This window comes from Bison bison, unplaced genomic scaffold, assembly GCF_000754665.1.
Source record: "Bison bison bison isolate TAMUID 2011002044 unplaced genomic scaffold, Bison_UMD1.0 scf7180017864181, whole genome shotgun sequence".
Classification (NCBI taxonomy): Eukaryota; Metazoa; Chordata; class Mammalia; order Artiodactyla; family Bovidae; genus Bison; species Bison bison.
Genome location: NW_011494753.1, coordinates 1,881,578 through 1,895,688, shown reverse-complemented (window position 1 = coordinate 1,895,688; position 14,111 = coordinate 1,881,578). Strand labels below are relative to the sequence as shown.

The window sequence follows — 14,111 nt, the reverse complement described above, 5'->3', positions numbered from 1 at the left end:
TAAAAATTTAAAAAGGTAAAGTGAATTTTCCAGGAACACACAGTTTACTAATTGGGAAAGTTGGACTCGAACCCAAGCAATCAGACTAATGAGCCCACACCTCCAGCCCCTAGGCCGTACTTCATCCCCCTGCCCCTGACATACAAATGCTGCTGTGATCTCCTTCCCTGGAAAGGGTCAGTGAGATAGAACTGTGAAAACACTGTCTAAACCAAAGTATTTAGTGCACACGTGACTCACAGAGAGACGAGAAGGTGAGGCTTGCCCCGGACCCCTTGCCAGTCTCCTGCCCTTTGCCCGTTCATCTGGCCTCCCCAGGTCTCCAGCATCCTGCCACTAGACAGGCTCCCAGAACATAGCTCCAGACACACCATTCTGTGCATGGAGCCCATGCATCAGCACTGGGGCCTCCTCATTGCTGCATCTCTGCTCATGCAGTTCCCTCCACCTGGGAGTCTCTCCCACCCACCCCCGTGTTGCCAAATCCTATGTCCTTCTGGTGGCATCTCACCTTTTACTGGTCATTTCTGCAGCTCTGAATATTTCCCATCTTAGAACACACCATCTTCCTCCCCTGGGATTGTTCAGGGCAGAACTTGCTGTTAAACTTGCCACATTTCATCCTCCCATGGACAAATGGTGCTAGCTGTGCCTTGAAAGTAAATACCTCCCCTGACTATCCACAGTACCACTGCCATGACCTGCTCAAAAAGCCACATCACTTCTGGCTTGGGTTATGGTCAAAGTTCTGCTCACTGGTCTCCCTAGGCTCCACTCTCTGCTCTGGAGCCAGAGGGCTTGTTAAAATTATTGAGGTGGCTCAGTTGGTAAAGAATCTGCCTGCAAGAGACCACCTGCAATGCAGGAGATGCAGGTTCGATCCCGGGATTGGGAAGATCCCCTGGAGAAGGAAATGGCAACCCACTCCAGTATTCTTGCCTGGGAAATTCCACGGACAAAGGAGCCTGGTGGGCTACAGTCCCTGGGGTTGCAAAGAGTTGGATTTGACTTAGCAATTAAACCACCAGCACCCCTGCTCCGTCTTCCCATGTTTTCCCATCCTTCTGAGAGTAAAGCTCCATGTCTGGTGGACACTGGCTCCCGTCCGGACTCCATCCTCCCCACTCCCCTCTTCCCTGGATACCCTGTGCACACTCTCCTCTTCCTGTCTTTGCACATGCTGTTCCCTCTGCCTGGATGCTCTTCCCCCAGATGTTCATATGACTCACTTCTCTGCTCTCTTCATTCAGGTCCTGAATGTCCCTTCTTTAGAGAAGCCTTTATGATCACCTTTTCAAAAAGGGCAGGGACCCCTCCTCATCTCCCTCTCTATCCCTTTATTCTGCTTAATATTTCTTCACTATTGAATATTTTATCACATGTTGAGTTGTTAACATCAGTATTCCCCCCACTAGAATAAAAGTTGCCCACAGGCAGGGACTGAGTCTGCCAGCTCTATAGAACAGTGCCGAATCTGGGTTGGTACTCTGTAAACATTGACTAAGTGTACCCATGGGCTTCGCTGGTGGCTCAGAGGGTAAAGAAACCATCTGCCAATGCAGGAGACCTGGGTTTGATCCCTGGGTAGGGAAGATCCCCTGGAGGAGGGCGTGGCAACCCACTCCAATATTCTTGCCTGGAGAATCCCATGTGCAGAGGGCCTGGCGGGCTACAGTCCATGGAGTTGCAAAGAGCTGGACGTGACTTAGTGACTAAGCATAGCAAACCCTACTTAGTTTCCCTTCTCCTGCTTCCCTGTGGCTCTGCTGACCATCCCTCATTCACACCTGTGTTGGAACTGGCAGGGGGCACCTGGAGAACGCTCAAGGTTGGCATTCCAGTGCAGACTCACTCAGCCTGTAGTCCTTGCCCTGCTCAACATATGGGCTCCTGCCGGGTCTGGGCCCTGTAAGTCAGCTTCTATTAATATCAGGCTCTTGACTGGTGTGAATCGAGCTGCCTGTCTGGAGCCATGACCTCCCCAGTGTATAGCACCTGGCATTTTCCAGCAGGGATCTAGGCTCAGTTTACCTGGGTGGGGGGAGCTTACACAGTATCTTCATGAATCTTTTAGGCAGGAAAGTCAACTGAGCCTGACTCATTGTTATTGTTCCAGTGGGTGCTGCCCCAACATTTTCCCTGCTCTTGTTCAGAATGTGAACTTGCTGCCTCCCTGACTTTGGACTAGGACGATGTGTTGACTTTCATTCATGGCCCCAGGAGCCATCCGGGATTCCTCCCGCCCCACACACACCCTGGCGCACCTTCGTAAAGAACATCCTCCTGCAGGCCTTGCCTCGATCGTTCCCAGCTGCCTGGAGTTGTGTGGCCTCAGAGGACAGTGTGAGGTCAGGAATGCTGCGGGGCACAGCCTCTGATGTGTCTGCCAGCTGCACAGATGAGTGGAAAATTCCCTCCTTGTCCTGGCCCAGGGAAATCTCAAAGGGGTCAGGGTATCTCTCATCAGGGCTTGAGCTGTCATCGCTGGTCTGGGCGTTACAGAGGATCAGGGAGCGGGAGATGGACCGCAACTTGGTGGATTTTCTGCTCTTTCCGGAACGGCTGTGAGGCTCCATCCTCAGGGAGGAGGTAAAGCTGCCCTTCTTCCTTTCCTGATCTCTGGCCTTCGGCTGACGAGTGGCGACTGGACTGGGTTTAGCCACCACGTCGTGGGTCCCTGGAAGAGAAAGGAAATGGGAAGAGGCAATGGGACTTGCTGCAGACAAGTGGAGCAAGACACAAGTCCTGGAACTGAGCCACGATGTCCGTGAAGCAGGACAGATGGCGAGATCATCATTCGATGTAACTGGCCCTTCCAGGGTGCCGGCCACATGGAGGGATCAAGTGTTTACCACACCCTCCTGAAGCTCCAATACTTTGGCCACCCGATGTGAAGAGCGGAGTCATTTGAAAAGACCCTGATCTGGGAAAGATTGGAGGCAGGAGGAGAAGGGGACAACAGAGGATGAGATGGTTGGATGGCATCACTGACTCAACCAACATGAGTTTGAGCAAACTCTGGGAGATGGTGAGGGACAGGGAAGCCTGGCGTGCTGCAGTCCATGAGGGTTGCAAAGAGTCAGACGCAACTTAGCAACTGAACAACAACAATCACTCTCAGGCTCACAGAGCCCAGAGCTTCTCTTATCCAAACCCTCCTTCTACACATGGGGACACTGAGACAGAGAGAAAGAGGTTCAAATGCAAAGCCACAAAGAGCATTCGCAGGACAGATCATGGTAGGAGTTTAGAGATCACAGAGACCTGTGAGACTTTTAAATGTAAAAGCCATTCTTCAGACAAGAGTGTATGGGGTACTCCAGTCTATAGAGTGGGTCAGAGTGAAGAAAAGGACTGGGCTGAACCTGCCAGTCCCCTTCTGCTACCCCTGGTCACTCCTGTGGCATCTCCAAGTAAACCTGGGGCTTCAGAGCCCAGGCTGAAAACTGCTGATGTTTATGCCCTCAATTTCCAGATGCTGCTGCTGTTTAGTTACTCAGTCATGTCTGGCTCTTCAGACCCCATGAACTGTAGCCCATGAACTGGCTCCTCTGTCCATGGGATTCTCCAGACAAGAATACTGGAGTGGGTTGCCATTTCCTTCTCCAGGGGATATTCCTGACCCAGGGGTCAAACCTGTGTCTCCTGCTTGGCAGGTGGATTCTTTACCACTGAGCTACCTGGGAAGCCCAATTCCCAGATAAAAAGCCTAAAAGGAGGTTGGGAGGCTCACCTAACGTTGACCCACCAGGATTGTTTTGAGTATAAAAGAAGGTGAATCCTAGAGGGTTCACGCCAAAGGGCTTAGCACACAACAGGTACCTGGAAAACCTGTGTGCCCTTCCCCAGGACCAAGGTCATACCTGGTCAGTATCTCGGCCAGGCTGAGGGTCTCCTCTGTCATCTTTCCCCATGGGATCAAGATGGGGATCCCCATGGGATCAAGATCAAGATCTTTCCCCATGGGATGAGTCAAAAACTGGCTTTACTCATCAGGTCAACAGCATCACTCAGCACAGCTCAGCTCCGCTTCACTGAGAAGTGCCTGTCATGGATTCAGGCATGAATCCTGTCCATGAGGCAGGTGGTTAAAGGGGCTCTGATGCTGCAGAGTTCTGACTCAGGCCCAAGCCACAAAATAAAGCCTGTTGCCAGAATAACAGACTGTGGGATGCTCTTGGCCCACGGGTACTGCTGTTGGTGCACAGCTAGTACTGAATAAGGAAAAGCAGAGGTCTTCCAGCATTTCATCATGCAGAAACTCTTTCATATTATATAATCTCCCCAAGAGAACACCTTCTTGAATGAAGAGTGTTTTTCAATACCCAGGTGCATTGTATTGTTTTCTCTATTAGCATTTTAATTTTATCAGCGTATCTACCAACCTCCATGGCTCAGTGATAAGGAATCTGCCTGCAGTGTAGGAAACACAGTAGTCACAGGTTCAATCCCTGGTTCAGGAAGATCCCATGGAGGAGAAAACGGCAATGCCCTCCAGTATTCTTGCCTGGCAAATCCCATGGACAGAAGAACCTGGGGGTGGGGTGGAGGCTACAGTCTATGGGGTTACAAAGAGTCGGACATGACTGAACACACATGTACATGTCTATAGCAACCAATAACAATGAATCAAAATGAATGAATGAATAACTATTTGAGAGTGTACCCTATATATCAGGTACTCTTCTTGATGCTTTGGTATAAATTAACTCAGTGGGCTTCCCTGGTGACTCAGACAGTAAACAAAGTGGAAGTGAAAGTCACTCAGTCGTGTCCGACTCTTTGTGACCCCATGGATTATACAGTCCATGGAATTCTCCTGGCCAAAATACTGGAGTGGGTAGCCTTTCCCTCCTCCAGGGGACCTTCCCAACCCAGGGATTGAACCCAGGTCTCTGGCACTGCAGGCAGATTCTTTACCAGTTGAGCCACAAGAGAAGCTCAGTAAAGAAATCGTCTGCAATGAGGGAGACTCGGGTTTAATCCCTGGATCTGGAAGATCCCCTGGAGAACAGAATGGCTACCCATTCTAGTATTCTTGCCTGGAGAATTCCATGGACCAAGGAACCTGGCGGGCTACAGTCCACAGGGTTGAAAAAGTCAGCCATGACTGAGCAATTAACACAACTAAATATTGGTCCATTTTATCAAACACCCTCTTGCCAATATCCCAAAGTCCTGTACTCTGTTTCCTTCCATCTAGAAAACAGTGAGTCCCCTACATACAAATCAGTTCTGTTCTGAGAATGTGTTCATAAGTCCAAGTTATCTGAGGTACTCAGCTAACACGATAGGCTATAGAGTACCATACTATGTTGAAAGTGTTAGTCGCTAGGTCGTGTCCGACTCTTTGTGACCCCATGAATCGCATTCCGCGGTTCGATTCTGGGGTTGGGAAGATTTGCTGGAGTAGGGATAGGCTATCCACTCCAGTATTCTTGGGCTTCCCTGGTGGCTCAGATGGTAAAGAATCCTCCTGCAATGTGAGAGACCTGGGTTCGATCCCTGGATGGGGAAGATCCCCTGGAAAAGGGAAAGGCTACTCACTCCAGTATTCTGGGCTGGAGAATTCCATGGACTGTATAGTCCATGGGGTTGCAAAGAGTTGGGCACAACTGAGTGACTTTCACTCACTCACGGTCGTAGCAAACACCTTCTTCCAACAACACAAGAGACTCTATACATAGATATCACCAGATAGTCAATATTGAAATCAGACTGATTATATTCTTTATAGCCGAAGATGGAGAAGCTCTACACAGTCAGCAAAAACAAGATACACAGTCAGCAAAAACAAGATCAAGAGCTGACTGTGGCTCAAATCATGAACTCCTTACTGCAAAATTCAGACTTAAATTTAAGAAAGTAGGGAAAACCACTAGGCCATTCAGGTATGATTTAAATCAAATCCCTTATGATTATACAGTAGAAGTAACAAATAGATTCAAAGGATTAGATCTGATAGAGTGTCTGAAGAACTATGGACAGAGGTTCCTAACATTGTACAGGAGGCAGTGATCAAAACCATGCCCAAGAAAAAGAAATGCAAAAAGGCAAAATGGTTGTCTGAGGAGGCCTTACAAACAGCTGAGAAAAGAAGAGAAGCTAAAGGCAAAGGAGAAAAGATATACCCATTTGAATGCAGAGCTCCAAAGAATAGCAAGGAGAGATAAGAAATCCTTCCTAAGTGATCAGTGCAAAGAAATAGAGGAAAACAATAGAATGGGAAAGACTAGAGATCTCTTAAGAAAATTAGAGATATCAAGGGAACATTTCATGCTAAGATGGGCACAATAAAGGACAGAAATGGTATGGACCTAACAGAAGCAGAATATATTAAGAAGAGGTGGCAAGAATACACAGAAGAACTATACAAAAAGATCTTAATGACCTAGATAACCACAATGGTGGGATCACTCACCTAGAGCCAGACATCCTGGAATGCCAAGTCAAGTGGGCCTTAGGAAGCATCACTGTGAACACAGCAGTGGAGGTGATAGAATTCCAGCTGAGCTATTTCAAATTCTAAAAGATGATGCTGTGAAAGTGTTGCACTCATTATGCCAGCAAATTTGGAAAACTCAGTAGTGGCCACAGGACTGGAAAAGGTCAACCAAAGAAAGGCAATGCCAAAGAATGCTCAAACCACTGCACAAATACACTCAGTTCACATGCTAGAAAAGTAATGCTGAAAATTCTCCAAGCTAGGCTTTAATAGTATGTCAACCAAGAACTTCCAGATGTTCAAGTTGGATTTAGAAAAGGCAGAGGAAACAGAGATCAAATTGCCAACATCCGCTGGATCATTGAAAAAGCAACTGAATTCAAGAAAAACATCTACTTCTGCTTCATTGACTATACTAAAGATTTAGACTGTGTGGATCACCACAAACTGTGGAAAATTCTTAAAGAGATGGGAATACCAGACCATCTTACCTGCTTCCTGAGAAACTTGTATGCAGGTCAAGAAGCAACAGTTAGAATCAGACATGGAACAATGGACTGGTTCCAAATTGGGAAAGAAGTACGTTAAGGCTGTATATTGTCACCCTGATTATTTAACTTATATGCAGAGTACACCATGTGACAGCATATTAATAAGCAGAGACATTACTTTGTCAACAAAGGTCCATATAGTCAAAGCTATGGTTTTTACAGTAGTCATGTATGGATGTGAGAGGTGGATGATAAAGAAGGCTGAACGTCAAAGAATTGATGCTTTTGAACTGTGGTGTTGGAGAAGACTCTTGAGAGTCCCTTGGACTGCAAAGAGATCAAACCAGTCAATCCTAAAGGAAATCAACCCTGAATATTCATTGGAAGGACTGATGCTAAAGCTGAAACTCCAATACTTTGGCCACCTGATTTGAAGTGCTGACTCATTAGAAAAGACCCTGCTGCTGGGAAAGATTGAGGGCAGGAGGAGAAGGGGACGACAGAGGAAGAGATGGCTGGATGGCATCACCAACTCAATGGACATGAGTTTGAGCAAGCTCCAGGACATGGTGAAAGACAGGGAAACCTGGTGTGCTGCACTCCATGGAGTCAAAAAGAGTTGGACATGACTGAGCGACTGAACAACAACAACAACAACACGTATTTAGTGCTTATGATGTACTGTTCTAATTGCTTTACCATTTAGTTCTCGTAAAATCTACTGTAGGCTCCATCAACATCCTAATTTTGCACACATACACACACACAAAAATGGAATTCATGGGGACTTCCCTGGTGGTCTAGAGGCTAAAACTCTGTGCTCCCAGTGAAGCAGGCCTAGGTTCAATTCCTGGTCAGGGAACTAGATTCCACATAGCACAACTAAGAGTTCGCATGCCTCAACTGAAGATCCCACACAATGAAATGAATATCCAAGATCCTCCGTGCCACAATTAAGACCCAGTACAGCCAAAAAACAAACAAGATATGTGCCTCAGTTATCTTTTTTTGAACTGTGGTGTTGGAGAAGACTCTTGAGAGTCCCTTGGACTGTAAAGAGATCAAACCAGTCAATCCTAAAGGAAATCAACCCTGAATATTCATTGGAAGGACTGATGCTGAAGCTGAAACTCCAATACTTTGGCCACCTAATTTGAAGTGCTGACTCATTAGAAAAGACCCTGCTGCTGGGAAAGATTGAAGGCAGGAGGAGAAGGGGATTTTTAGAAAGATAACTGAGGCACAAAAAGGTTAGGTCAGTTTCCCAAGACTGCACAGACAGAACTCAGTGAAAGCAGGAATTTAAGCAGGCAATCTGACTCTGGGGCTTGCATCTTTGCCATGGTTCTACACAGCCATTGATTAGTGTCTCTCTTTAACCTCAATCTCTCCCTCTCTTCTGGGTTTTATCCTCAGCATATAAACATACTCAAATTGTCCATCTTGGAAAAATTACATGTTGTATCTATATCCTCTTCTTGTTACCTGCCTCTCTTAATCCCCTTCATATCTTCCCCTCACCTTCTAAAAATTATGGTAAGAACATTTAACATGAGATCTGCCAGGCTTCACTGGTAGCTCTGTTGCTAAAGAATCCACCTGCAATGTAGGAGACCTCAGTTTGATTCCTGGGTTGGGAAGATCCCTTAGAGAAGGGATAGGCTACCCACTCCAGTCTTCTTGGGCTTCTCCGTTGGCTCAGATGGTAAAGAATTCGCCTGCAATGCGGGAGACCTGAGTTTGATCCCTGGGTTGGCAAGATCTCCCTGGAGAAGAGAATGGCTACCCCCTCCAGTGAGAGAATTCTTTCCTGGAGAATTCCATGGACAGAGGACCCTGGTGTGTCCATAGGGTCACAAAAGAGTCAGACACAACTGAGCGACTCATTTTTCACTTTCACTGCTACCTTAACAGATTTTAAAAAATATTTACTTATTTATTTGGCTGCAGCAGGTCTTAGTTGTGACATGCGGGATCTTTAGTTGCAGCATGTGAACTCTTAGTTGTAGCATTTGGGATCTAGTTCCTGATCAGGGATCAAACTTGGGCTCCCTGTTGTACTGGGAGCACAGAGTCTTAGCCACTGGACCACCAGGGAAGTTCCTTAACAGATTTTAAAGCATACAAACCAACACTGCTAACAACAAGCATGGTTTTGACAATGGACCATTCTTCGGCCCTTCCTCTTCCTGAACAAAATGTTTTACACTCAGTACTTTCTGCCCTCAGGCTCACCTCCTCTTTGAGCTACAGCCCACAGAGTCAGCTTCCTCCCCCAAAACCACTGAAACTTTTTTAAATCACTTCTGCCTTTTACCAAAGTCATGAACCCAAGTCCAGAGGGTGTGGTCTGCTTGCTCAAAACCTGCCTTATTTCTAGAGAATTCATTAATCTGAATATCATTGCTCATATCTATTGGTTGAAGAATACAAAGAAATCAAGCTTTTAGAGTAGCTCTTTTCCCCCCCATCTTCTCATTACTAGCCTTTACTTCTGGGTGTCATCTTTCAAATCCAAATTGTAAATGCTCTCCTCCCTGCCACTGTAATCCAACACAGGCATTCCTTTGCATTCTGTCAATTCAACATCCCAAAACTATAAGCTCTCAACACCAGCACCACTGTAAGGATTAATGTATCCAAACCTCGTTGCCTTTTGTTCAACTTCATGAGGATTCCCCGTAGTTCACCTGGGACTCATGGAGAAGGAAGTGTGTGTGTGTGTGTGTGTGTGTGTGTGACAGCTAACACTGGTCCATTAGGCATTTGAAATACTGAAAGACAATCGAAGTTTAAAATCCTTCTGGACTTCTATTGGTGCTGTATGGAGAACCTATAAGTAGGAGTTGCCCATACCACCTTGTGGAAAGGGCTGCCTGAGAGTGAAGCCAACACAGAAGGTCCAGAACTCACAGAGGAAGATGAAGATAGAAAGGAAGACAGAAAGAGAAGGATGAGCCTAGAGGACATAATACCAACACCTGGGACTTCCCAGGTGGTCCAGTGGTTAGGAATCCACCTTCCAATGCAGGGGGTGAGGGTTCAATCCCTGGTTAAGGAACTAAGGTCCCACATGAGTGTGGCAAAAAAATAAAATAAAAATAAATCGTTAAAAAAATAATAATAATACCAACACCTAGATATAGCCATGCCTGAAGCCATGCTATACCTGAAGCCATACTATCTATTCACTTAGAGAAATGAATAAAACTTCCTCTTTTTTTGCTTAAAAAATCCTCCTGAATTAGTTGTTCTTTCTGATGCCACTGGCATAAGTTATGGAAAATAGTGACATTCAAAGGCCGAGAGGCTTTTTGAAACTGCCTTTTATCCCATCCAAGTCTAGTAGAGGAGCCAGTCACCCCCAGTCAAGGCCCAAATTCTTCTCCCCTTCAGTGCTTGGCTCTGGAATAAAGGCCTCTTGCCTTCTTTTTCACCAAGCATTACCACCATCTGTGTGTATTCTTAGACTGCAAAGCCAGTTCCCTTCCCCCCTCTATCTCCCCACCCTCCGCAGCCCACAAGAGCTGTCCCAGCAAAGGTGAGCTCACTCAGTGAGCATTTTCCAGGACACAAACATGTGGAGACCTTCGGGACCCCGTAAAACGCATGTCCTGCCCCCAGTGGTGGAAACGTTAGCTGCGTGTAGGGTTTAGGAGACCAGAAGGATCGAATTCCTCAGTGGAAACTGGGCTAATCCCAGAGGACCATTGCAGGAGTGTCTGATGAGTACAGTCAGTTTTTAAAAATAAGCTTTTCCAGAGAGAACCAGGACTTCTGCGGCCGTGGCTGTCACGTGGGATGTCCAGTGGAGCCCCGGGATGGGAGGCTGGGGATACACTGGGGACCAGGGAGTAACCCTTCAGTCTAGAGCAAAGAGGGTTTGCAAAATGAACCCTGTTACTGTGGAAAATGTAAAAAAGAAAGGGAACAATTGCAAAAGGACTGTAGAGGAAAAGCCAGGATTGGACTTCTGTGGGAGCCTGTGTTCCCTCTAGGCCTGGCATAGTAAGAGAGGAGAGAGAGAGAGGATAATTGAAAACACAGCACCGTGGTCACACGGTTCAACTTAGCTTTGGTAATTGTGCTCAGGACATTGGAACCAGCTTCTGCTCCCTAATGGAACCAAATGAGAGTGGAGCTCGTGGGCAAGCCCATGCCATTGCCCAATTCCAGTCTTCAAAAGGTCAGAAGTAATGAGCTTTCTCTGATTTTACCCCAGGGCTGTAGGAGCATTTGCCAAGCTCTTGTCAGCCTCGCTCTACCCCCGTGGGTCCTCCACCAGGCTGTCTTTCAGGTCTCTTCCAAGGCTGCCCAAGGATGCACAGCTAAGGCTTCCAATGTGGCTGTGCTAAAAAGGACCAGCTGTTCCCCTTACCCAACAGAAAACTCCGAAGGATCCACTTCACCCCGGGAATCAGCTCTCCTACTCCTTGGAGGCCTTTCCTCCCAAACCATGATTGTATTCACTTTAGTTAGAGCTTCCATAGAATGCTCGGGCTGGAAGGGTCTCCATATGACCCACAGGAGGAGATCCTGTGGCCAAAAGAGACACGAACTGACTCACCATCATAGTTTCAGTGTGCTTTAGACCCACCTTGGCTAAGCTGTCATCTGTATAGCAAATGCAGAACTGGGACTTCCCTGGTGGTCCAGTGGTTAAGCATCTGCTGCGCATTGCATAGATCATGGGTTTGATTCCTGGTTGGGGAACTACATGCCACAGAGCAACTAAGCCCGAGAGCCACAACTACTGAGTCCCGGTGCTCCAACTAGAGAATCCACACACAATGAAAGATCTCATATGCCGCAACTAAGACCTGGATAGCCAAATAAATAATTTTTTTTTTTAAAGAAAGGAAATGCAGTGTCAAAAGTATAAAGTTGAAGGGCAAAAAAACAGATGGTTCTTCCTTTAAAGGGACTTGAAGAATTTCCAGACTGGGGGCCGGGGAGCTGCATCAGTTAAGTCCTCAAGGAGGACTCTCTTCTTTCCTTTCTTTCTTCTTTCCTTCCTTCCTTTTCACTTGTTGACTTTGCAAGCACTTGCTGAGAAAAACTCTTACGTGCTTGCCTCTCTGCTAGGCACAGCTAACCCACTAGAGAAGAAACCATGGTATTTCCATCTGGTTAAAATACACTTAATTCACTGGAGAACTTTGCAAGGGTGCATAACCATATGGAGAGAGGGGAACTAGCTGATAAAATGTGTTTCAAATTTCTGAGTTCTCCGACAGTGTTCTATATCAAAGGCAATTTTTAAAGTTTGGTCACTCCAGCCCGGGGGTAATTTTTTTGTTTTCAGCTGAGGAGTGACTCAGAGATAAGAAATGAAGGGAGGAAACTGATGGCTCTTTTTCTTTCTAAAAGAGTGTCTTTAATAGGACTCCAGGGACCTGCGGCTGGAATCAGTGGGGTGTATGTCTATATACATCGGTCACGGGACAAGACAACGGCACAGCGCCTCTCAGCCTCTTTCCCAACTGGTAAAGTGAGCAGGCTGTGTTGAAGTGAGTTTTATACACTTGATCTTTCTTCCTCTGTGCTGTTACTTCCCAGAGGGAAGGGACCATATCTCATCATTTTATGTCCCCAGAGCTCTGTCAAGGCTTGCCACACACAGAGTAGGGGCATCTGCATGTCCAGTGAATGAATGGTGGGTAAGCATCTCAAAGGTTCCTTTGCCCTCAATGGACCTTTCCCACATCAATATGAGGTGAAATGATCCTAGATGGTTAATTTTATGTGTCAACTCCACTGGGCTAAGGGGTGCCCATATAGTTGCTGGGCTTCCCAGGTGGCTCAAGTGGTAAAGAATCCGCCTGCCACTGCTGGAGATGTGGGCTTGATCCCTGGGTCGGGAAGATCCCCTGGAGGAGGAAATGGCAACCCACTCCAGTATTCTTACCTGGAGAATTCCACGGACAGAGGAGCCTGGCGGGCTACAGTCCACGGGGTCACAAAGAGTCAGACACGACTGAACCACTGAGCATGCAAACACACACGCACAGTCACTGGAAAGCCATTTGAAGTCTGCTCTCAGGAAAATTCTAAAGGCACGTGTGAGATCTCAAGAGGAGGCCCTCACAGGGGACGCCGCACTTTCAAGCACCCTGGCAGGTGATCGAATCCATCAACAGGCAGGCACAAGTGGCGTCACCAGGATGCCCTCCAAAAAGCGCAGGCCTCTGAGACAGAAGATGAAGATGGACAGGACTATTACCTCATCGGCATGTATTCCCTCCAAGAGAGAAAAGGGTGAAAATATAATTAACCTCAAGAAGAATCTAGATAAATTCAAGAAAGGCATCTCCACCCACCACTGTTCTGAAGGGATTGGCTAAGATGGATTCCTCATTAAATCCCAGTGCTTGGGGACTTCCCTGGCGGTCTGGTGGTTAAGAATCCGGCTTGCAATGACAGGGATATGGGTTCGATCCCTAGTTGAGGAACTAAGATCCCACATGATGCAGAGCAGCTAAGCCCCCACTCTGCAACTAGAGAGAAGCCACAGTCACAACCACTGGATACACGGGCCACAACTGGACAGTCTGTGGCTGCAACTAAGATTTGTGTGGAGCAACGAAGACCCCACGTGCTGCAACTGAGACCCAACGCAGCCAAATATATAATAAATGATGAATATTTTTAGAGATTCCAGTGCTTGGAAGAAGGCTTCACAGGTAGGAGATACTGAATAAAGACTGTTGCCATGAAAACAGCAGTCAGCTGCCTAGCACTGGCCACAAGAATGCTTGTAGCTGGGAGAAATGACAAGCAGGTGCAGAAATGACCTGGCCGAGAGCTTAGACTCTGGAGGTGGCCTTAGTTTGCATGCCAGGTTTCCCCCTTATCTGTGCAACCTCAAACCAAGTATTGAACTCCTTTATGACTTAGCTGATCACCCATAAAATGGAGGTGACAATGCTAACCATGTGGGAACGAGAGCAGATAGTCCTGAGAAGGTCTTGGCTGAGTACCTGACACATACATGGACTAAAACAGAAAGAGAAAATAGTAGAATAGTGGGAATAACCTAAATGTAGATCAAGGAGAGGTTTTTATTAAAAATATTATGATACACTCACACACGGAACATTATGTGACCAATCTCAAGAATAAAATATATGGATATGGAAAGAAGTTCACAGTATGTTGTAAAGCTAAGAAACACC

At 46.8% G+C, this 14,111-nt stretch overlaps 1 protein-coding gene across 3 annotated transcripts in view; it reads right to left on the bottom strand.

Moving 5' to 3' along the window:
* The window catches only part of IL16 (interleukin 16), a 112,699-nt gene that overhangs the window by 77,606 nt on the left and 20,982 nt on the right, over positions 1–14,111 (bottom strand). For all 3 annotated transcript variants that reach the window (XR_825553.1, XM_010843241.1, XM_010843242.1), the window contains exon 2: positions 2,265–2,677. Coding sequence is in view for 2 of the 3 variants with exons in the window: in XM_010843241.1 (XP_010841543.1) it covers positions 2,265–2,677 (413 nt within the window). In the remaining variant the exon portion in view is untranslated. The remainder of the gene's footprint in view (positions 1–2,264; positions 2,678–14,111) is intronic.